The sequence below is a fragment of the Musa acuminata genome, chromosome BXJ1-2, assembly GCF_036884655.1.
Source record: "Musa acuminata AAA Group cultivar baxijiao chromosome BXJ1-2, Cavendish_Baxijiao_AAA, whole genome shotgun sequence".
Classification (NCBI taxonomy): Eukaryota; Viridiplantae; Streptophyta; class Magnoliopsida; order Zingiberales; family Musaceae; genus Musa; species Musa acuminata.
This window is the reverse complement of record NC_088328.1, coordinates 23298993-23322132: the sequence shown is the minus strand read 5'-3', so window position 1 is coordinate 23322132 and position 23140 is coordinate 23298993. Positions and strand designations below refer to the sequence as shown.

The 23140-nt window shown below is 40.1% G+C and overlaps 5 protein-coding genes across 8 annotated transcripts; 3 read left to right on the top strand and 2 right to left on the bottom strand.

Moving 5' to 3' along the window:
• The first annotated feature begins 34 nt into the window (after positions 1–34).
• LOC135599736 (uncharacterized) lies at positions 35–3588 on the top strand. 3 transcript variants are annotated; one of them, XM_065094097.1, is made up of 5 exons: positions 35–237; positions 310–403; positions 1801–2007; positions 2487–2753; positions 2856–3245. In XM_065094097.1, exons 1-5 carry the CDS (start codon positions 160–162, stop codon positions 3179–3181), a joined length of 972 nt encoding a protein of 323 aa, XP_064950169.1. In that variant the 5' UTR covers positions 35–159; the 3' UTR covers positions 3182–3245. The 3 variants fall into 3 exon arrangements, with proteins under 3 accessions (XP_064950169.1, XP_064950168.1, XP_064950167.1); XM_065094096.1 differs by adding an exon at positions 3283–3588 and having other exon boundaries at positions 37–237; positions 2487–3182; XM_065094095.1 differs by having other exon boundaries at positions 37–237; positions 2487–3245.
• A 236-nt stretch (positions 3589–3824) lies between these two features.
• Positions 3825–7446, bottom strand: LOC135599720 (uncharacterized). The gene is made up of 7 exons (XM_065094094.1): positions 7202–7446; positions 6994–7074; positions 6170–6297; positions 4723–4874; positions 4412–4559; positions 4170–4329; positions 3825–4070 (listed from the first exon to the last, which is right to left on the bottom strand). The coding sequence occupies exons 2-7, from the start codon at positions 7004–7006 to the stop codon at positions 3979–3981; spliced, it is 693 nt and encodes a 230-aa protein (XP_064950166.1). The 5' UTR covers positions 7007–7074; positions 7202–7446; the 3' UTR covers positions 3825–3978.
• A 771-nt stretch (positions 7447–8217) lies between these two features.
• On the bottom strand, positions 8218–11388 carry LOC135599694 (B3 domain-containing protein Os11g0197600-like). Of its 2 annotated transcripts, none has more exons than XM_065094092.1 (5): positions 11269–11388; positions 10036–10600; positions 9444–9590; positions 9145–9308; positions 8218–8612 (listed from the first exon to the last, which is right to left on the bottom strand). In XM_065094092.1, exons 1-5 carry the CDS (start codon positions 11380–11382, stop codon positions 8334–8336), a joined length of 1269 nt encoding a protein of 422 aa, XP_064950164.1. In that variant the 5' UTR covers positions 11383–11388; the 3' UTR covers positions 8218–8333. The 2 variants fall into 2 exon arrangements, with proteins under 2 accessions (XP_064950164.1, XP_064950165.1); XM_065094093.1 differs by having other exon boundaries at positions 11163–11376.
• A 1058-nt stretch (positions 11389–12446) lies between these two features.
• Positions 12447–17066, top strand: LOC135582321 (N-terminal acetyltransferase B complex catalytic subunit NAA20). The gene is made up of 7 exons (XM_065094091.1): positions 12447–12605; positions 12885–13082; positions 13189–13279; positions 13365–13497; positions 15508–15577; positions 16564–16624; positions 16723–17066. Exons 2-7 carry the CDS (start codon positions 13005–13007, stop codon positions 16812–16814), a joined length of 525 nt encoding a protein of 174 aa, XP_064950163.1. The 5' UTR covers positions 12447–12605; positions 12885–13004; the 3' UTR covers positions 16815–17066.
• A 2632-nt stretch (positions 17067–19698) lies between these two features.
• On the top strand, positions 19699–21767 carry LOC135599663 (beta-hexosaminidase 2-like). Its single transcript, XM_065094090.1, has 2 exons — positions 19699–20606; positions 20704–21767. The coding sequence occupies exons 1-2, from the start codon at positions 19793–19795 to the stop codon at positions 21666–21668; spliced, it is 1779 nt and encodes a 592-aa protein (XP_064950162.1). The 5' UTR covers positions 19699–19792; the 3' UTR covers positions 21669–21767.
• Positions 21768–23140: the final 1373 nt, after the last annotated feature.

Sequence of the window (23140 nt, the reverse complement as noted above, 5' to 3'; positions counted from 1 at the left end):
CATGGAGCGGCTTGAAGGCACCGATTTGACTTAGGGTTCACATGGACCGGCTTAGAGCAGCTGATTTGACCTTAGGGTTCACATGGACCAGTTTGGTGACATTACGCTTCAACTCAGGCTCTCCTCCTCCGGTCTCACCACTCCACGATCGCCGCCGAGATGTCGAAGAGCGCGAAATGGGCGCATCTCTCTCGAGTCCTCGAGTCTCACGTCCACAGCATCCAGGAGACCTTCCAGGTACGGCTATCTTGGTATTCTTCGCTTGTTAGTCATCGCCTTCATTCATCCGTGCCGCGATTGCGATGGCAGATGTTGGAGCACTCCGCCGGTTCGTCTCTGGACAAGGTGGATTGGTCGGAAGTTACCAAGTTGGGGGATGAGGTCTCCAAACAAGCAACTATGGGTGCGCGTGCTCTTTCTTTTTACGATTAATTTTGATCAAATGAGTATTTTGCATCTTCTTAAGCCATCATGTAGAATCAGAAGCCACCGCATCTGACTAGAATTAGTGGAATAGTACTGATTGAAAGGCAACACAGCAGCATCCGATGGTTATGAATGGGTTTGAGCTCCATGAAGGAGAATATATCCTATTCTTCTGCTACTACTCTAATCTGTTTAGGCATTAGAAACTTAAATTTGTGTTAGTTTAGTTTTCTGTCCATGCTGTGTTTCAAGAAACATGGGTCGATTTTACTCGGAATTCCTAGTAGCATCAAAGTTGGTACTCGATTAATTATATGTCATCTGCTACAGCTTCCGGGAGCAATTTGATCAGGGTGCCTTTTCATTATCATAGTATCAGTCAAGTTTGATACAATACACTTGACAAACTTTTGCAGACTTCTTGCCTTTATAGCTAGAAATTGATCAGAATTGGCTAGAATCAATTAAACTAAATTGAAGGTTGATGAATTATAGACAACCTGACAACCTCAAATGAATAGAAAAGCAGTGGCGAGCAGTGGAGGAAAGGAGACGAATAGGGAAAATGACATAGGAAATAAAGACAAAGGAATTTATATCATTCTTTAAGCCCACTCTTCTTTTTTTTCTCCTTTCCATCTTCCTGATTTTTCTTTTTTGAGGCTATAAAATTAGTTAAGAGTTTGCCAAAATTGGTCAATCTGGTTTAGTTTGATGAATTTTAGCTTATTCTTACCAACTTTTGGCTATAATATTGAGAAATGATCCATAATCAGATCAGAATTATACAATACTAATGTATATGTGGTGTATAATATCAGACTTGACTATGTTTTGGTGGCTACTTGCTTACTGAAATTGTTACCATTTGGTGATCTTTAACAAATCTGGTTGAATGACTGAAGATTGTACTGGTTACTAATTTTAATCATTTTCGAGCAATGATAGCAATCAATTCATGGGCAATGCAGATTGACAAGTGTTGTACTTCTAATATTTCTTTTCTGGGGTGTAATTATTTAAATGGTGCAGAGGTCAGTAAGTCTAAATATCTGAATATACTTGGAAAGACACTGTATTTCTTGTGGGAAGGATTTGGAGGTAAAAAATGTCTGTGGCTCAGCGCCAAGTCATCTGCTTATGTTATCTCCTTAATCAGTGCATGGTTAATTAGTATACTTAAAAATTTTGCTTTGATTCTGTTTTCATAAGCAGCTTCCATTAGTATTATTGAACATGTTTTGATTTGTAGAATGATGTTAATTTATGATATCAAAATGCGTGAAGCTATCCTCTCAGGATGGTATCTATTCAGTATTTGAGCTTGCTTTGTTAGATGATGTAGTCCTTAATTGTGCTTATGCTAGTATGCAGCTGGAATGCTTTGGAGTGGAGAAGCACCCGATGCCAAGGCATTAGAGGAGAACATGGGCGCATATTGTAACATAATTCATGGTTTTGTCTTACTTTGCCATGGAAGCACAGTTGGAGCAGGGCCCACCCTCCATGCAAGTATCTACGCTTCTGCCAAGCAAGTTGTGGATTGCAGCCTTGCACTATTAAGAGAAGCAGTGTCCTATGGTGCATATCATGCTTTACTTGTGAATCCATTTGCAGTTTTAGATTTGAAAGTTCTAAATATTCTGTCTGTAGATTGACCTTTTCTTTTCTTCACCACCTTCAAGATCTAAGATGATCCATTTCCATAATCTGATTAGCCAGCTACAATTAGACAAGTGCTAAACTTAAAAACACACCAAAAAAAAAGATTAATTTTGGATCTTAATGTTGACCGGCGAAATCAGTCTAGATACATGACTGATTTCAGTCATCATTTTATGGATTTTTAACCCTTGGAGAAAAGATTCACCGGTCTGGTTACATGACTGATTTCAGTGATAATTTTATGGATTTTTTAACCTTGGAGAAAAGAGCTCTAGTTTTTTTTCTTCTTTTTTCCCTCAAAAAACTATATTGTGTTCCTGTTACACTAACAAATTTAACATGTTTTATTAGTTTGAAACCAGAAGAATGTAATACATTTATGAACTTTTATGCAGAGTTGCATGATCACGAGAAGAGATTTTCCATCTCACAGCTAGCAGGAACAGTTTGGGAAGCGTGTGCTGCCCTCAAGAAAACCCCAACTACAAACTGCACTGCTGTTGGGCGAGCCATAACTCAGGTTGCAGTTTCAGTGAAGGATGTCCTTCGGGAAATGGGTGAACTCAAATGTGCTGCATCTAATGACTTGGGAGATGGAGTGTCCAATAAGGCTGCCGAGTCAACATCTGATGAAGAGGGTGACTTAACTGAAGCTGATATCGGTGATGACCTCTCGGCCGAGGAGATGGCAATTGCACAATTGATCATCAGTGTGGTTTCTGATACACTAGCTGTCATTAAAGAGCTTATTCGTTTTATCACAGGCTTGCTCAAGAGCTCCAGCCTCAAAATTAACAGCAAGGAATCCACCGATTCCTTGGAGAAACTTCTTAGTTACTGTCGGGAGATGGGTCAAGAGGTGAACGAGCTGGGAGCTTGTGTCTATCCACCACAGGAGATTTCTCAGATGAAGTCGAGTGCCAACAAGATGCATCGCTTAGTTGATAAGATGCACGTTGAAGTTGAGAGTCTTGAAGGCTCACCTGACGGTGTTTACGGCACCTTCAAACAATTGGAGAGTTCTTTGGGAAACCTGCAGCATGGATTGGGTGGTGATCTAACAGCTGAAATGGGAAGGCTAGCCGTGTAATGTATACATTCTTGTTATCCACATTATATTAGCTCAAAGTAACGAGGCATTGACGTTTTAATTCCTCCTCTGGCTTATAATGTTTGGAATCTTGGCAATAGGTACCTTTGACATGTTTGTTGTGGAAGCCATTACTTACAGCTACTATGGATTTGTCTTATGATGCAAGATATAGAACAAAGCTTTGTCCTAATCAAATGGAGATTGCTGGTTCTGCAATTTGAGCAGCATGCAGCAGAGGATTCCATAAAAGGAATGACAAAAACAAAGGGGATGAGTTTTTCCTATTTAATTTTTTTTCTAATTCTTGTAAATTTCGAGTGGAGCCTATCAGTGAGTAAACCTTTTGTATCGAGATGATTGCAATGCATGTTCGATTACATACTTCCAAGTTTATTTCCAAGGAATTTATTCTTCGTTCAGGAAAAAAAAAACAAAAAGGTAATCACCAACAGGTAAATTAGGACTGAATGACGATGCCAACATGCCCCCAAGGAAGGAAATATGTCCGTATGGTAACCTTAATAGAGTTCTGTATGACAAACAACGAATATAACATTTCTTTAACCAAAAACAGCATACGGTTCTACACACAATAATTGCAAAACTTGTTCATAAATTTTCCACCAAAATAGGAAACAGGTGAGAACAAAACCCACTCAAATAAATGCACAAGGGTCTTTACATTTCCTCAAGAGCCTTGTGTAGGGCACAGGAAATTGCCACATTGATGGTTCTTATCCACCTCAGACCATTATGTGATAGTACATGTAGAAAGAGGAAACCAATCCAACTACTCACATGAAGTCATAATCATCCATATCATCATAGCCACCGGCAGCATACTCATCCTCTGCCTTATCTACATGAAGCTGCTTTTTCTTTGTGCCTGTCAAATTATATCAGTGAAACAAAATATTCCATCACTATTCTGTGTCAGGATGGCAGCAGATATATATCCTAAAACGAGGCCATTCTAAATACTTACCTTGTTTCTTCTTGCCCGCATTAGCTTCCTTTTCTGCCTTGAGTTTTTCATTTGCAATTGCTGTAACAGCAGAAGCTATTTCTTTCGCATCTGCTGCTTTTAAAGAAGTCATAGAGAGCCTCATAATGGCTTTAAGAAAGCCTATGTAATGAAAGCTTTTCTGAAGAATAAATAAGTAGGTCAATACAAAGAGAACGGGTACCAGTAAAAGATTCAAAAAATCTTCAGACAGATCTGCGAACCTCGTGAGGCTGGATTTTATGAGAGAGAAGCTCCGCATACTCTGAGAAATCATCCTCTGAATTGGGAATAAAGTTATCTAGGGATTTTTCATCACCTTTCCTGGCAAACAACTCAGCAGTTGATTTGTAGTCAGCTTCTTCAACAAGTCTGCCAAGAGTTGTCACGTGTTAGCCAATGAAAGCACCTGTGACCAAAATGGCTAAAATAAAGGTAACTAGTGTCTTGTCCTGATTATATTACTACACAAGGGAGACATTACCCAGAGTGAATCCCTTGAAAACATAAACAAGAAACACAACAATTGTTTAACCTTTGTTGTCGAAGTTTCTCAGCAAGAGGATCTGCTAGAACTTCACTAGCAATTTCGCTCGTCTTTGCTTCAGGTACTTTTTCTTTCTTTCCAGTGCCTTTGCGACCTGGCTTTGGTGCAGCAGTTTCTACCACATGTTCTGGTTTAGGTGCCTGCATCAACAAAATCACAATTTACATCTCACTATATATATGTATGTACATATATACAGATGAAAATTAGCACCCTCCTCTGTTGTCCCACGGAATACCAACATACATCTTTCAACTGTCTTAGAATAACAGATTCACAAAACTCTTTTATCCAAACGAGAACAACAAAGAGGTTTGCAGTGAAGGAATTAATCAAAGCAACTATTGGACATATACAATAATGGAGCTGCATTTTCGCAGGAACGCCTAAAAGCAACCCAGTGAGAGTGCAGTTAGAGGCTGAGGATACACCAGTGTCACTGCATCCAAGACAATGTAAACATGGATCCAACAAAAGAACTATTGCACTTTTGAGATAGTTGAAAGGCACTACCATGTGATGATGTTACAGAAGATGTTTGTCCATACTGATAATAGTAAGGCACCATAGACTTGTGTCCCTAAGCTATTTCTTGAAAAACCTAACTGTTCAATGAAGAAGCTAAATCCTCAATGCTAACAATCCCCGAACAACCCCCATCTCTAGTTTCTTATCATATTCAATGAAGATGGTTTAATATCTATTTAAAATGCAAATGCAGATAAAAGAACGTAATATGTAGATAATGTGAGCATTCTACCATAAATCTGTAGAAATAGTGAAATACATATATTAATCCAGACCATAGAGCTACAGACTACTGTTTTCTTTTTGTTCAATGAATTAACTATTGGATTCAAGTCAATTTGGCTTCTATAAGAATACCATAACTTTCTTATATGTATAGAAAAACCATCCAACGAACATCCAGCAGATATAGGTGGATAATTCTATAACACATCCATTTATAATTTAGTTGCTTGCTGAGCCTAAATTATTAACTTGTACAAGTACATAATGTCCAGTTCCATATTTCATTTCAGTAAGACAAGACATCACTATGTACTATGAATTTCCTCAGACCTGCTAGTCAATATTTCCTCAGTACCATGCAATGTCCCATGCCAGAAACTGACCTACATACAGAAGGGTGAGCACACCTATACATATATTCAAGGATATTTACTTTCCTTTTCATTACAAGTGGACCAAAACCTTTAGTTTACCTGCAAAGCACATTTTACTGGAAAGCTATAATTAAACAACAACTAGATTAATTAATTCACATCAGCATCATCCATAGCCAAATTATAAGTTCCAGGATAGCGATAGGACCATCCACATATTCCAGGAAGGGGAAAAAAAATCTCATAAGTACATCTATGAAATCACCAGCATGCATATCATGCCACTGGACATATCAGGACAACTTTACCTGCACAGGAACTTCCTCATCTTCCCAGGATTCTTTGATATCTTCATCTTCCACATCCTCATCATCCCACTGGCTCTTTGGCTGATTAGTTATTAAACTTGGCCGTGCTGGTTCAAAGTCGTCTTCTTCTGATAAAGAAGAATGAAGAAAGAAATGAACATGGCTATACTAGCAAAACACATCACAGGAGGGACCACAAACAGAAGAAGGATGCAAGATACTTCACCCTGCAAGGAAATACACTCATATACTAGACTACGCCATTTCATACAGATGTATCACACAAATAGACACATCAAAGACCTATTTCCCCCATAAAACCTATGTATGTCTTACAGAAAAATGTTAACAAGTAATGAATCTCAATAGAAAATGGAATTCAAGTATTTGAGAGATAAGATTATGATGTTGTCAAAAAAATCTGAAGAGCGGTGCTTCAGATTCCGGCAAAATAAGCCCAAAAAGAGAAATTCTAATGGTCCTAATGTCTGATGAGAGGTAATGATCAAGGTAGGAATTCTGACATACATGATAGCTGTAAGATTAACAGTTATTTCTATCTCAGGCATCTTATTGTCAAAATCATAAGTGCTGAATCACATCCAAGATATGAGTGCATACAACTTGTGCCCACAAGTATCAATGGCGACAGTCATGGTATTAATCTTAATTACTCCTAAAGTCAAAAATAAAACATGTTTGCCACTCCAAACAACTATGAATAACAAAATTACGACTAATTTTTTAAGATTTAACCATATTAGTCTTTTTTTTCTAAATTAAAAAGCGATCATCCCAAAATCTATAGTTCAATGACAACTAACCCCAATCGGCCATGAGCTCCCTCTTTCAAACTCAATCCTCTATTGCTTCAACCAACCAATGCAATGATCTAATCGAAATTTCTGCAACAAAAGCACAAGTACACTATCCGAATAAGAACAAATCATCCGCCAAACCATTAACGAACATAGCACAACCGTCCTCCCCCATTATCCGAAGATGAGGAGCAAAACAAAAAGATGCCGAAACCTCTAGAGGAACAAAAGATTCGGCCCAATCGACTGTCGCTCGAAGCAGCCAAGATTGGCCCTCGGGAGGGTTTGGTGGTGGACAGAGAGGAGGAAACCGGTGCCCAATCGTCCGTACGTGGAGTACGGAGAGGGCGAGGCGCAGCCGAGCAAAGGGGGCAAATCGCGACGGCAATAGATGCGTGGAGGCGGAGGCGGAGGCGGGCGGAGGTGAGGAAACCGATGGGAAGCGAAACCGATTCAGGTTGAGGCAGTGCGGGGTTTAGACCGACCGCCACCCGTTTGTCACGTGATTCGGACGTTGATTAGCGCAGACCATCGGGACGAGTCGTGAGTCGGTCAAAATTTCTTGACCCAGAGTCGACCTGGTTGGGTCGAAACGAGTCACGTCGGATCGGAATGGCGAATTAAAGTATGCTTTCTTTGTTCTCGTGACTCGGATCGGATTTATGAACCTAGTTGTCAAGTCACATGAGTCGGGTCCGAGCTGTGTCGAGTTCACCCGGCGAGTGCAACTCAAGATTCGAATCCTTGATGTGGACTTCGAGGTATGTTTGGACGTAGAGAAATGAGAAGAAAAAAAGATAAAATAAGGTATAAATTCCCTCGCACAAAAGAAGGAAATATTTTGCAAGCAAATTTGGAGAGAATAAAAAATAAAGGGAATCAATTTCTCTCCAAAAGTGAATAGATTGGAGAAAAAATGATTTTTAAGCTATCATTTTCCTTAAGAGAAATTAAAGAAGTAATATATATATATATATATATATATATATATATATATAGTGGTTTAGATAAGATGCATAAAATATTTCTTCTATATATCAGTTAAAGGAAAAGAAATCAATTAAATGGTCTGAGAGTTTCTTGCAAGAATTCCATAGTAAAAGCTTCTGAGTTGCTGTTACAAAAAACAGTTTCAGATACTTGAATATCAGATTTAGACACCAATAATTCTTCCAAAGCTTAGATGATGAGTAACACACTGCAGTGACAATCACTGAGCAAGATGACACATAAGAGGATAACTGGACAATGAGAGCCCCAAACAATTCTGAGTCTTTATTAAAAAAGAAGAATCAAGCAACATACTTTCAGTCTTCTGATGGAAAAGAAAAAAATGCCATAGAATTTTAACTTTCGCCTCTAAAATTCTGGATCAATGGCGTTATTTTGTCGACGACTCTGAAGATATGGACCTTCATAAGAGATCTCTTAATTAGTTCAAAGACGCAGACATCATGCTTCTCCAGATTCTGAGTGAAAGAAAAGGCTCCCCAACCACCACTTAGGCCGCCGCAGTTGCTACAGCACACATAGGTCACCTTCCACGGCTTCCCATTTTCATCCCATAGAGTAATCCTTTGAGAGATCTTGGGAAGGTGCAATCTTGCAAAAGATGAAGGAACATTCTGCATACCACTTAACAGAGTTTAGACTTGAAAGGATTGAGCAGAACCACATAGAAAGAAAACACACATATACATATAAATCATTTTATGAATATCCAAAATCTAAAACCAAGAACAGAGACAAGTGAAACAGACAAATATCCTCAACTTGCTAGTGTGTATAGACTAGTATAAACAGGAATTAATGACTATGTATTTGCAATGTCATGTCTAAATATACTATAGAACTTAGCATTGAAGAACCTCAGACAGATAGGTGACACTGATATGCACAAGGCCTCTTCCGTCTCTGCAATATGATCAATCCATCCAATCAAACAATATATATGTATATATATATTGTGGTTTTAGAATTAGTTATACAGGAAGTAACATCCAAAAATATGAAAGAGGGAGAAAATTTATGAATGAAAAAGGCAGGCAATGGCTTTCTCGAATTAGTAAAAACAAATTCTTCCAAACATGTGAATTAGTAAAAACAAATTCTCGAATTAGTAAAATTGGAATGTGAAATAGATTAATATGTGCTTACCAAAAAAAAGCCTGTGTAAACATGAGAATCATACATAACTACATGAAAAAATGGATTCTTTGATTTGAATGATTTTGCCTTTCGAAGAGCATTATATACTTCCTCTTTTGTGACAGGCCGCCGTTGCGATAACAGAGCTGGCATTTTTTGCACCTTTGCCACAACTACAAGAAATAGAGATGCTAAGGCCCAACAATTTGCTTTACTTATAGCGATAAAACAAGCATAAAGCAACTACAAAGATTTGTACTTTTTAAGAAGAAAATATTACATTCACTTTCTATGAAAAAAGCATGTACCTTCCCCACGTCGACAAACTTCACTCGATTTCAGCAGTCGCAAGCACTTCAAAAGCTCATTTGATTGCTTTGATGGACTGAAACCCGCATGTTTTTTGCTTAATGATTGTGTTCTAGAAGATTGAGAATAAGTACTAGTTTTAGCAACTGCCAACAAAAGATTTAGCTTTCATTAATACCTTGAGTATCAAAGATGAACAGACGGCATAAACAATCACACCTTTTGTAGACAGAACTAGCTGAACAAAATGTATAAATTCGCAATTGGAACTATGTTTTTGTGTGACCACTCTGCGGGTTTGATTTAGCCTTATTCATGATTAAACTGTAGCAGATTGAAGACTTCTGCAAAGATATAAGACTCTGGAACTTTTCATCTATGGTACTAGAGGGTAAAGTTACCTCGCTGATTTATTTCTCTTAGAGAACAGATAATTAAGATTCACCAGATCAGTTGTCACTAGTATGAGCTGAAAATATCAAGTTAATCATACAACATATTAATTATAAAAAAGGAACTAAAATATGATATTGTTGGAAGTGGATAGAGAAATGCATAAACTGAGTGCACCAAAGAGAACAAAAGTACAACCTGCTTTAACACGTGGGCCTGTTTTCGATTGTTTGGACTTCAAACTATCAGGATATATGCATGCCTCCTTCAAGGGAGATCCCTGGAAAGCGAGACAGTCAACGCTTCTCATCTTCTTTTTTTCAACAACTGGGACATCACTTGGGTGTAAAACCAGAGGTTTGGAGTCCTGGACTTCCTCCCAGTCGTTGTTCACATCAATGACGGTATCAATGTCCTGCAGGTGAGGCCTATCAATGACAGCTTCCTCCTTGCCATGCATGAACTGACGGACAGTGGCAACATTACCACAGCTAGGCATTGCAAGGAAAGCCACCTCCTTTTCGCATGCAGTGGCATCAAACACCAAAACTGAGAAGCAAGAGCAGCCCTCAAGCCTGAACACCAAGAAGTCTCCAATCTCCATGGCATGGTCCACAACAAACTCCTTCCATCCACTCTCAAATCGAAGCCCGTTTGAGCTATCGACCAGCTCCACATCCCATATCTTGCCACTTGGACCTCTCAAAGAAACCATCCCCAAAGATTCATTCTCCAAGTGTACACGGAAAGCCGGTGGAATTTTCTACAACAAACAAAACAATTTACTATAATTCAGAACTAGACAACCACAACAGCTATTACAACAAGCCATAATATCCCAATTATTTGATTGGCTGTATGAATCTTTCCCATCATTGAGCACCCTGCATAACTATATCTTTAGTTAAATCAAGAGCTTTCAAAACTATTTTGTTTGTTACTAAAATCCTATTAGATTTTCCTCTACCTCTCTCTGCACCACCAATATCTGTAGGTCTCCCTTGAACATGTCCATGTCATCTTATATATTCTCCCTCGTTTTTTCTACAATCAAATTGAAAACTAGTACATTTTTATATATTCAAAGTACTAATCAGGACAGACATATTCATTACCACAAAAGTAAATATTCACACTTCATGCTCAATTAATTAGCTACTTCACCGGGAAAAAGTTATTCATTGATACAAGAAATTGCTGGTAGATTGTCTGCAAGGAACTAAACAACCACTGATGCCTAGTCCACTCGCTGCCCTCGGAAAGAAAACCAGTCGATTCCTTATAAGATTAATACTTGGAAGGAGGACAGAACCAAAAAACAGTACCAGGTGTCGACAACCCTAAGGAAACACCATCATCGTGCTTTGTTAGCTACTCCGACACCAAAGATTTGATCTTTGACCCGAGAGCCGGAGGAGGGGAAGGGAATACCAGGTATTCGGAGCAGAGCTCGGGGAAGAAGACCTTGACGAAGTGGGGGCTCGACCTCGCCATTGGAGTGTACTTCATCACTTCGTTCAACCCTGCTTGACTCCTTGAATCCATGGAGACTTTACTCCTCCTCTTCCTTTTTTATTCCGAAGAATCTAAATGACCCCCAGATCTCCATCCATCGAATGACGCGTGGCACAAACTCGTCAAAGACAATTAGGTGTCGTTGGAGCACTAGTTGCATAATCGTCTCTTGATTGAATCTATACAGCTGATCCTTGTGAGGATCGCAGTAGACCTGGTGGATTTCTAATCGTTGATCACGTGATGGACGGCTGATTTAGATTGTAACTTCATATAGCGGGATGCCCACAATTCGATTTCGATGCCACGAATTCACGTGAATGACGTCATTCACAATGGTGAGAGAATATATAGAAGGACGAATTTCGAAAAAAAAAAATCCCAACTTTGTTTTTTTTCAGATTATTTCAAACTTTAAATTTTTTTCATAAAATATATCTTGACTACATAAAAAAAAATTATTTTATCTGACCTTATCCTACATCGTTGCTCGCGACCCTCGCACGAGGAAGGAAGGATTGTCGAACCCATCGTCAACCTCGTCTCTCTGTATAACTCATATCATTGCGGATCCTGCGAGTTACATCCCTTTTTTTTCTCGCTTGAGATTGGATAATAATAAAAGTACCTCTCTTTTACGATTAATAATAAAATAGTATCGATCATTCCTTTTTCTTTCTCGTTTATTCATAATTAATGATATAAAAGAGGTCAACGATAATATAATAGTGATGGACTAGAATGATTATTGAGGTCCAATAAGGACGATTATACTTCGAGTGATAGACGATTCTTCGAGCCGATCGACACGACTGAGGGGGGCGGTTGATAGGGCAGAGGTGCAATGGAAGGTTAGTGAAGGTGCGTCCAAGATTGGGCGACGACTGTTGATAAGGGTAGAATGGTTATTAACAGAATTAAATTGGAGTGCTATGAATTCGCACTATATAGAATGGACGACGTGGCCATCCATCTCTGCCAACTGGATTACGTTTCTGCCGAACGACACCAAACATAGAAGAAACACCTCGGGTTGTCGGCCGACTGTGGGACCCATTTTGAGACACACAACATTAAAACAAAAGGTGAAGACCTCGTCTCACCACCAAGTTCGTCTCCGGAACATCCTTCCGCCGCCTTACGCTGCCAACTCGTGCGCAGCCCTCTTCCTCGTCGCCGTATCCTCCGCCCAAAACGCCGGATCGGAGGTCGATGTCTGGGAACCTGATCGCCTTGATCGACCAGTGACTCCGGTGACGCTGAACTTTTCATTTTCCCCTTCGTCTAATTTTTACATCGTACTGCGAGTGCAATAACAGACCATATGACGCTAATTAGGATTTGTTGATTTCTAATTGTTTCACTTTTTCCCACGATGGTCAAATGGTCGTGGTAGGAACCCTAACAAGGAGACTAAGTAGGTTTAGTGGACGATTCCTTGTTTAGAACGTTGCTTTTCTTTTCTTTTCCCTTTGTTTTGTTTGGATTCAGCAGGTTATTTAACCTTCTTTGTGTCATTTTTCCCTGTCTAGGGTTTAGCACTTGTTCCACAAGGAAAAGCTATTTGTAGCCCAAAAAGACGAAGCAGTGAAGATAAAAGAATAAGCTTGCTGAATAACTATCTTGCTTTGTTTCTCCCTGCATCTGTGCCAATGACGACCATCCGCCGGTTCTGCTGCAACGATCTACTTCGTTTCGCATCTGTAAATCTTGACCACCTAACAGAAACCGTAATCTTGCCTCTCTATTACTCATCTTCAATCTTTCACTCTTTGTTCACGTTATGGTTCTTTCGCTCACCTAAATTCCTTGCCTCCGGTTCTGGAATTCAACCAGTTCAACATGTCGTTCTACATGACATACCTGGCACGGTGGCCCGATTACTTTCACGTTGCAGAGGGCCCCGGTAATCATATCATGGGATACAGTAAGTTCTTTATTTCAGATCTATGTTTCTAGTGCTGTTTGACCGTCTGGTTGATTGTATCAGTGTGCTAATGTCCTTGTTTCAGTTATGGGTAAGGTTGAAGGACAAGGTGAATCTTGGCACGGCCATGTAACTGCAGTTACTGTTTCTTCTGAGTATCGTAGACAAAAACTAGCCAAGAAACTCATGCACTTGTTGGAGGATATCAGCGACAAGATGTAGTATTTGTTCTCTTTCTGCCTTTATTGTGTTTATTTATTAGTCATGACTAATTTCTGGGCTTTCTGTTGAAGTGCATGCCTGAATCTTGCAGTTGATTGTCTCATCGCTTATCACATGATTTAATGGAGTTGCCTATATTGAGCACATAGATGTTATTCAAAATCAATTTTGTAATTCTAATTCTATGGTAGTTGCCTCACAAATAACTGAGCTTATGCCTAAAAATAAGTACTTGTTAGGAAAACTTTTTACATGAATTATTTAATAATAAAATAATGTCTTTCTATGCTCAGTACTTCTTGTATTGCTGTTTCAAATGTTTTACATTTCATACTGATTGTCATAGCAATCAAGTTAATCTTAAAATATTAAAATTTTCTCTTCTTTTTTCATCTTTCTATATCAATTGAAATTTGACACTTTTCTTGTAGATTACATTTTAAACCACAACCCAATAGATAGATAATCGATAGAATAGCTTAAAAGATTTGTTCTGCTAGTGCAGCTAGCTGTGCCAGTTAGATTTGCATTTGAATGTCATCTTATAGAGTTATTGGGTTGACACTGGAGCCAGCTTAAGCAAAATGATGCGGCAGTTAAAATCCATGGAAGCAGCCAGTCCTCATTTCAAGTCCAATACGAAAATTAATTTTGTTTTCTTATTAAAAAAAAACCCCAACTCATTTTTTTATTTTTGAATAACTGTAAGAAATAGCCATTGCAAAACTTTACTTGATGGTGACAACCAATCCTGGGATTTTTTTTTCAAGGCAGTCATATTTTTTTGTGTCCTCGAAATCCTTATCCATCCCCCTTCATGACTCTTTCTAATTTTCTTAATTGCTTCCAACAATTCGATACTCCAAAAAGGTTGAACATACCTTTTCCTTGAATATAAGTTATCAAGACATGGTAACAATGAAGTTCCATTAAAAGGTGACTGTCTGTCTGGTTCTCTTTTCACTATTGAGTCGAGACACTGGATGTGCTAGTGTAAGTTGAATTGCAACTTTAACAAGTCATTCATGCTCAAGAAATTCTTTGGATAAAGAACCTCTCCTGATCCTTTGGGCATGCTGTGGATACTTTGTGAGATGACTTTGTTATGGAAATGTGCGGAACAATGGCCATCAGTTTAATTGATGTAATTGGTCTGCGGTCACACTCATGAAGTCATATTCAGCAAGGCAGTTATGCACAAATAGCCAAAACAGGCATAAACATCTTTACCTCAACCCAAGTATTTGAGTTAGGAGGTGTCCCTGCATTTCATTTGCAGTCTTTGACATCAAATGAATGATTAATTTGTCTTCCATTTCTTAATTATCGTCAATATCTATGAGGTTGTTATTTCCATTGTTGTTGATGTATCTATCATCCTTCTTTAAGCCTTTAAAATTTGAAGGTGGTCTGAACAGCTCATGAATGACAAAGTACCAGTAAATCAATTTTCTAAAAGGTGCACTTTAGTGCACGTAGAAATGTTGTAGTCTTTTGCTAAATGATTATACAATATAACCCTTGACAATAAAAATGAATTGACTGATCTTTTTTTTGCTTTAACCCTCTCCTTGGCCTCTCTCTATCTCTTAAATTCTGTTAATCATGAGGATGATCATGCTCATGATTGATCAAGTTTGATTTTGTTTGGAAGATGGAAATGGTCAAATTGAATAGTGATTCTCTGTTAGATACAGTAACAGGAAACAAATGTGCCTACATCCAAATTCCAAGCTAATAACAATCTGGTAATTCATAAAGCACTTGTTTCTCAGCTGAGGTTCCTATCATTACTTTCATCAAAGCTGTTTTATGCCTTCAAAATAAAAAAGAAAATTGTCTTCCTATGTTCCAATGGAAACTATTTGATCTTTGAGTAGTTGTTCTTGTGGTTTAACAATTCTGGTTGTAGCAATGCCATAAGTCACACATCGTTGGATTGTGATAGTTTTCCCCTTGTTATTCTGGCGTTTCTTCATGCTAATATATAAAGTTACCTTGTGCAGCGATAAAGCATACTTTGTGGATCTTTTTGTAAGGGCATCCAACATGCCAGCCATGAAAATGTATGAAAAGGTAGGCCTTCTATCACTTCCAGCTTACTTTTGACAAAATCATTTCTGTTTTTTGTCATTCTGTTGTTTGATAGACATCATGACATTCTCGTGTTCTGATTCGGCAAGTCTAAACGGTGTTTAATGGAATGAAAAAAAGCCCTGCTATGTGTTGTTTAAACTTTAACTTAGTATTTCTGTGATGGGGAGCCATTACCATTATGAACGTAAATGAAGGTGATGGATGTGATAAAGAGCAGTAAAGAAGTCCATATTTTGCTGGAAGGAGAGTTATGAGGAATTGATTGCATCGTGTTAGTGGATGACCGCATGAGTGTTTCCTTTGTGAATCTGGAAGGAGCAAAAGTGTGGTTTATTTATTGTAACTGTGATCCATTTTGTTGTAGAATGAAACTATAAACAACCAAATTTCTGTGTTGTTAGGTCACCGACATAACTTTCTTGAGAATGCTAATCTTAACTTAAACCAAATTTCTGTGTTGAATACCTAACCACATTTCTGTGTAGAATCCTAACAACCAATCCTTTTTGAGTAGTATCCCAAATATCATAGGTAGGAAGTAGATAAACTTTTGTTTTTGAATGTGTGTCCAACAAATCCATGGGCATGGGTCTATATGGAAGAATTTTGAAAACTATAGAGACAATCATGATATTAAGTTTAAAGGGGCGTACATGAAACTTTTACATATTTTAAAGGATTTGTATATAGCTGCCCTATAAGAATGAGATAGATGTTGGTGTTAGAGTCAACTTGTTTATACTCGTTAAGGAGTTCCATGGTGCATTACTAAACAGTAGTCACTGGCCCTGATTTGATGCTGGATTTGTTAAAACTTCATATCAAGCATTTCATTGTTCTCGCTTAGTGGTACCAAATCTCAGTCAAACAAGTTATTTTGATACTCATGATTTCCTGCTTGTGCAGTTGATTATATTTGTGTTCATTTATTATGTTTGTTGACCTTTTTTTTTTCCCTTCTACAGCTTGGATATGTGATATACCGAAGAGTACTACGCTACTATTCCGGGGAAGAAGATGGGTTGGGTAAGTGACTTCATTCAAAACATCAAGTGACAGCATGCTTAGTTATCCAAACAGATCATGATGCTAATTATGTTTCATTTGCTTGCCTGATTTTTCAGATATGCGGAAGGCATTATCTCGTGATGTTGATAAGAAGTCTATTATACCCCTGAAGCGGCCCATCACTCCGGATGAGCTTGAATATGATTAGATTGCTTTTGTAAGTCCTCAACTGATTAGGTGATTATGCGCAAATTGTTGGTATCTTTTAGTGTTAAGCAAAACATCAATTAGATGTCTTGGATGATAATATTTATGTGAAAACTGTTGTGTTGATCATATAGCATTGGATTATGCTATTCCTACAAACGACACCTTGGCTATGTGGATGTTAAGGACGCTGGTTTGGGACAGTCAGAACAAATTTGTTGAATTTTGTTGAAATATACACCATATTCATTTAGGTCCTCCATCTCCGAACCTTTTCATTTGAGGTTATACTTTTCTTTATGATGCAGTAGTAATTTGTGAGCTAATTGATGTCTGATGCAGTAGTAATTTGCATTGCCATGGAAATCGATTTGGAATAAGCTGATTCTGAAAACAAGGAGAGGCCAATACAGAAAACAGTTCTTTTTCTTTTTTATTGTCCTGTAATGTTATTCTGAATCCGTTTATCACGTCTAACCTAAACCAAACATTGTGATCTACAAGCCAATTGTACGCTCGCTTGGAGAAGGCAAGCTACCATTGTTGTGAGTTCTCTATACGATGCTGTTGTAGCAACAACAATGAATAAACGTGGGTTAATTACATATTTATCATTTAGTCATCTTAGTATTTTGATTTTTAAAATTAAAAAATTAAATTAAAATTTTTATAATTATGAAAGTGAAATATTTAATTTTATTTATTCTAATACTATCGGTAAAGATATAACATGTAAAATGATAGACAAAAAGATAATTTCATTATCTTAGTTTTTTTTTTCTTAGTCAATTGTTATTGTGGTGGCAAACAATGACTTCGCTTAGGACTTAGTAGCTGTTGTGGTTATGGTCGACGAGAACGACACTGGGATGTCCTTGGAGATGGGCCGAGTGAAGTTAAGGGATTTCTACATCTTCTTGTAAGGGGAGGAATGATGGTTGTGTCGATACAGATGTAGAGCGACGTCGTTCGCTATGCATATGTGACTTTTGCTCTATATCGCCTTGTATCTGTGTTGGCGCTAACGTAGATGCAAAGCAGTGCTCATCCTTCTTCCTTCTTTTGCTGCTCCGCATCTACGTAAGTGCTAATGCAGATGCATGGCAATGCATATTAGAAGTTGTAGATGCCAACGTAAATGTCGACGCTCTGTATCTCATCGACATCACTCTACATCTGTGTCGGCACCGATGTAGATACAAGGCGATGCAGAGCAGAAGCCGCTGATGCAGATGTCGACACGCTGCATCTGCATCGATGTCAATCTGTATTTGCATCAACGTCGACACAAATGCAGAGCGGTGAAAGAGGAAAGAAGGATGAGGGATTAGGGAAAGGGGGAAGAAGGATGAGCACTGCTATGCATCTATGTCGACATCGACGCATATGTAGGCCGATGTAGAGCAAAAGTCGCATATGTCAACGTAGATGTCGACACTGTGCATCCGTGTCGGTGTCGATGCATATGCAAAGTGATGTAAAGCAAAAGTTGCAAATGCTAACGCTTTATATTTGCATTGACGCTGACACAAATACAAAATAACATAAGGGGAAAGAAAAATGAGGGTATAAGGAAGGGGGGAAGAAGGTTGAGCACCGCTCTACAATGCTGACACAAATGCAAGGTAATATAGAGTAGAAGCCACATATGCTAATGCATTTGTTGATGCAGATGTTGCTCGGCATTTGTGTCGATGCCAACATATATGCAGAACGATATAAAGTAAAAGACACAGATGCTGATGCTCTGGATCTGCATCAACATCGCTAGTCATCTACGTTGGTGATGCAAAGCAAAAGCCCACAGATGTCGACACAGATGCCGACTCTCTGCATCTGCATCGGTGTCGCACTACATTTATGTAAATACGACCATCGTTCTCGTCCTCCTCCTTTGCCTCATCTTCCATTGTCGCTCTCCCTCCTCTTTCTCCTCTGGTATCACTTTGCATCTATGTCAGTATCACACTGCTATGCATTTATGTCGATGGGACACAAGGCCCTTGCCTCACCTCTCGTTAACGCGGTTGTAAAGCAACATCGACGCAAATGACTCACTTGGGATGTTAAAATTATCTTTTTGTCGATCATTTTTGTATCATGTATGCGATGTTACCTATCATATCTTTCGTCAATATAATGATAATGCTAGAGTAAATAAGATTAAATATTTTACTTCAATAATCATAAGAATTTTAATATAACTATTATAAGTTAAGGATCAAAATACGAAAAAGTCAAACTACAAAAGATTATCTACGAGCGATCAAACTATAAGACTAACGACCAAAGCTATGACAGCAACTACTTACCAAGTCTAATTCAATGAAGCCATATGTCCTCGCAAGATCACATATGAACCATCGAACAAATAAACGACGACAAACGAGTGCCGGCCGTGTGCATTACCAGATTTAAAAGAAGATTGTTTATTCTTGATCATGGTCAATATTTATTTATCTATTTCAACTCAAAAGTCATATAAAATATATAATATAAAGGTATTCTCAATATTTTTAACATCATAAAAGAATTACTACATAGCGTTAAGTAAGTTTAGTATATATATATATATATATATATATATATATATATATATATATATATATATATATCAATTGATGGATGCAATTTTGTCAATGTCTTTCTCTAGATGGCCAAGTGTTTGTCTCACCAACAACAGTGCTTAAAAGGTCCAACGGATAATCGTAGAAAAACCTCCCCAAGATATTGCCACGCTTGACAGATTCTAACGCCAAATGTCAACCTTTTCCTTTGCTTTCGAGATTAATTGGCCAACAACATAATAAGAAACCTAATTCCAAATGCTATAAGAAGAAGAACACAACCGTAAAATCCAATCACAAGTTGCCAATTATATAGCTCCAAATCGACATCCCCTTAACTACCTCTATAAGCCCCCCCCCTCTCTCCCAATCTCCACCTTCCGCAGTTGCAAGCAACAGTGTTGGGTCGACAATGGAGTCGACCCCTTCCATTCTCTTCTTCCTCGTCTTTGTCGTCATCGTCAACGTCATCTCCCTGGTTTCCTCCTCCGACGCGGCGCCCCTGATCGAGATCAACGTGTGGCCGAAGCCCATCTCTGTGTCGTGGTCCGGCCCGGCCGCCATCGCCGTCCCCCTCTCCCCCTCCTTCCGCGTCCTCAATCCATACAGCGAACACCCTTACCTCTGCGCCGCCGCCGCCCGCTACACCCGGCTCCTCCTGCTCGAGCGCTACCGCCCCCTCCGCCCGCCTCACCTCAACCTCTCCTCGTCCGCGCCCCCGCTCAGCTCCCTCGCCCTCTCCGTTGTCGACCCCTCCGCCCCCCTCCGCCACGGAGTCGACGAGTCCTACACCCTCTCGATCACCGCGAATGGCTCGTCCACGGTCGCCGAGCTCTCCGCCGCTACCCCCTGGGGCGCGATGCGCGGCCTCGAGACCCTGTCCCAGCTCGCCTGGGGCAACCCACCCGCAGTCGCTGCCGGTATTCGCATCGAAGACCGCCCTCTCTTCCCCCACCGAGGCCTCCTTCTCGACACCTCCCGCAACTTCTACCCCGTCCGCGACATCCTCCGCACCATTCGCGCAATGAGCCACAACAAGCTCAACGTCTTCCACTGGCACATCACGGACTCCCAGTCCTTCCCCCTCCTCCTCCCCTCCGCGCCCCAGCTCGCCCTCCGCGGCTCCTACGGACCCGACATGCGCTACACTCCTGCCGACGTCCGCCGCGTCGTCCGCTACGCCATGAACCGTGGCATCCGCGTGATCCCCGAGATCGACGCCCCCGGTGGGCGATCCATCCCCCGCTTGACGTTTGTTGTTATGCTTGCAAGAAGGGAATGACTGCATTTGGACTAATGGAATGTATGTATGCGCACGCACAGGACACACGGCGTCGTGGGCGGAGGCTTACCCGGAGATCGTGACGTGCGCGAACAAGTTCTGGTCGCCGCCCGACGGTCCGGCGCTAGCGGCAGAGCCTGGCACGGGGCAGCTCAACCCGCTCGAGCCGGAAACGTACGAGGTAGTCCGCGACGTGCTCCAAGGAGTGGCCTCCCTCTTCCCGGACCCCTTCCTCCACGCAGGGGCGGACGAGGTGAACCCGGCGTGCTGGGAGCAGGACCCGGCCATCAGACGGTTCCTAGCCGGCGGCGGCACCCACGACCAGCTCCTTGAGATGTTCGTCAACGCCACCCGCCCCTTCATCGTGTCCGCCCTCAACCGCACCGTCGTCTACTGGGAGGACGTCCTCCTGGGCTCTACCGTGAAGGTGGTGTCCCCAGGGCTGCTGCCGCCGGAGACCACCGTCCTCCAGACCTGGAACAACGGGCCCAACAACACCAAGCGGCTCACGGCCGCCGGATACCGCGTGATCGTCTCGTCGTCGGACTTCTACTACCTGGACTGCGGCTTCGGGGGCTGGGTGGGGAACGACAGCCGATACGACCGGCAGACGGGGGACGAGCCGGGGCGACCATTCAACTACGCGGGCGGGGACGGCGGGTCGTGGTGCGCGCCCTTCAAGTCGTGGCAGCGGGTGTACGACTACGACATCACTCACGGGCTAAGCGCAGCAGAGGCTGCGCTGGTGCTGGGTGGGGAGGTGGCGCTGTGGTCGGAGCAGGCGGACGGGGCGGTGATGGACGGACGGCTGTGGCCGAGGGCAGCGGCGATGGCAGAGGCGCTGTGGTCGGGGAACCGTGACGGCGACGGGAGGAAGCGGTACGCGGAGGCAACGGACCGGCTCCACGAGTGGCGGCAGCGGATGGTGAGGAGGGGGATCGCGGCGGAGCCCATCCAGCCCTTGTGGTGCGTCATGCACCCGAGCATGTGCAACATGGTTCAGTAGTAGACGAAGACGTGATCACCTGACTGGGCTCGTTGCCTCTACATGCCTGTCGATTTTACTTATTACTCCAGATAAAAATAAATTTGTATTTCTCACGAACTACCATATATACATATATATACATATATATACATATACATATATATACATACATATATATACATATATATATATATATATATATATATATATCATTCACAGGAAATTTACTTCTAAATATGATTCCTGCTGGCTAGTTTGAGTTAAAATATATAAAAATACAAAACACGTAGAATATTTTTAATATTCTTGACATCAATAAAGATGTATGTTTGGAAAGAAACGAAGCGGTAAAGCATACTAAACAGTCGTATTCATAGGAATATACAACCTTACCTGCGCTCATCATCATTTCCCACAAAATATATAATATCAAAAATCACAACTAATGTCTCTTTTTTACGATGACCTGCAAAAGAGTTCTCACAGAAACACATATTATGATACAAGTATGCACGTTGCACAACTAAATCCATTCTATAGCAAATCTAATCAGATAATTCTTGACTGAAACATGAATACAGGAAACTAAAATGTGTCATCAGCACAGCTCGGGCTAATTCTGAATGTTTGCAACTCAAAATGAAAAGATGGTTCACATTTGAAAGTGAAAACACAAAAGTGATTTGTGAAGCAACAAGAGATATAGTTATGATCCTAATTTGCAACAACAAATACTTCCAAAAAGAGTCTTACTATCAATTGGACGGATAGCAAGTCAAAAACAATTTTATTCTGCAGATACTCCCTACTGAGCCATCCTATAAATCCCGATTGTGACAACAACTATAGCTTAAAATTGACCTGATTGACCCAACAAGTTCAATTAAAGAGAACCACGATTACCAACTTCATATTCTTCTACAAAATTTCTTAAGGTAGCAGCAATACACTATCAATAGGTTTACATCAATAGCAGGCTTCAAATCAAGTTTCACAGAAACATCAAAACTTGGTAAGGCACCATAAGATACAGTATTCATAAGGAAATTAAAAATCAAATCGTATATGTAATAAATACAACAATGTTTGACACACATTGATTGCAAGAACTAGTCATATAACATGATTCATGATAAGCACATCTACCTCGTTCATCAATGAGAATTTCTTTTAACATAATATGTCAAGATTATAGAGAAAGCAACAAGAAATTTTCGTAAATGAAGACCATTCCACTAATACAAAAATTATGCAAAACAATCTATCTAATAATTAATATCTACAAAAGACTGTTTTCTCAAGAAATATTCATGACCTATGTCCTAAGCATCTTCATAGCATTTTAGTTGCACAAGTTTACTAATTATTTAAGTATTAAGAACTTAGATGAAATATCTTATGCATACTGTACAAGTATCATATACAAAATATCTCGATATGAATACAGCTAGCAATATGAGGTGCTTTGTAACTTTGGAGTCAACTCCTTA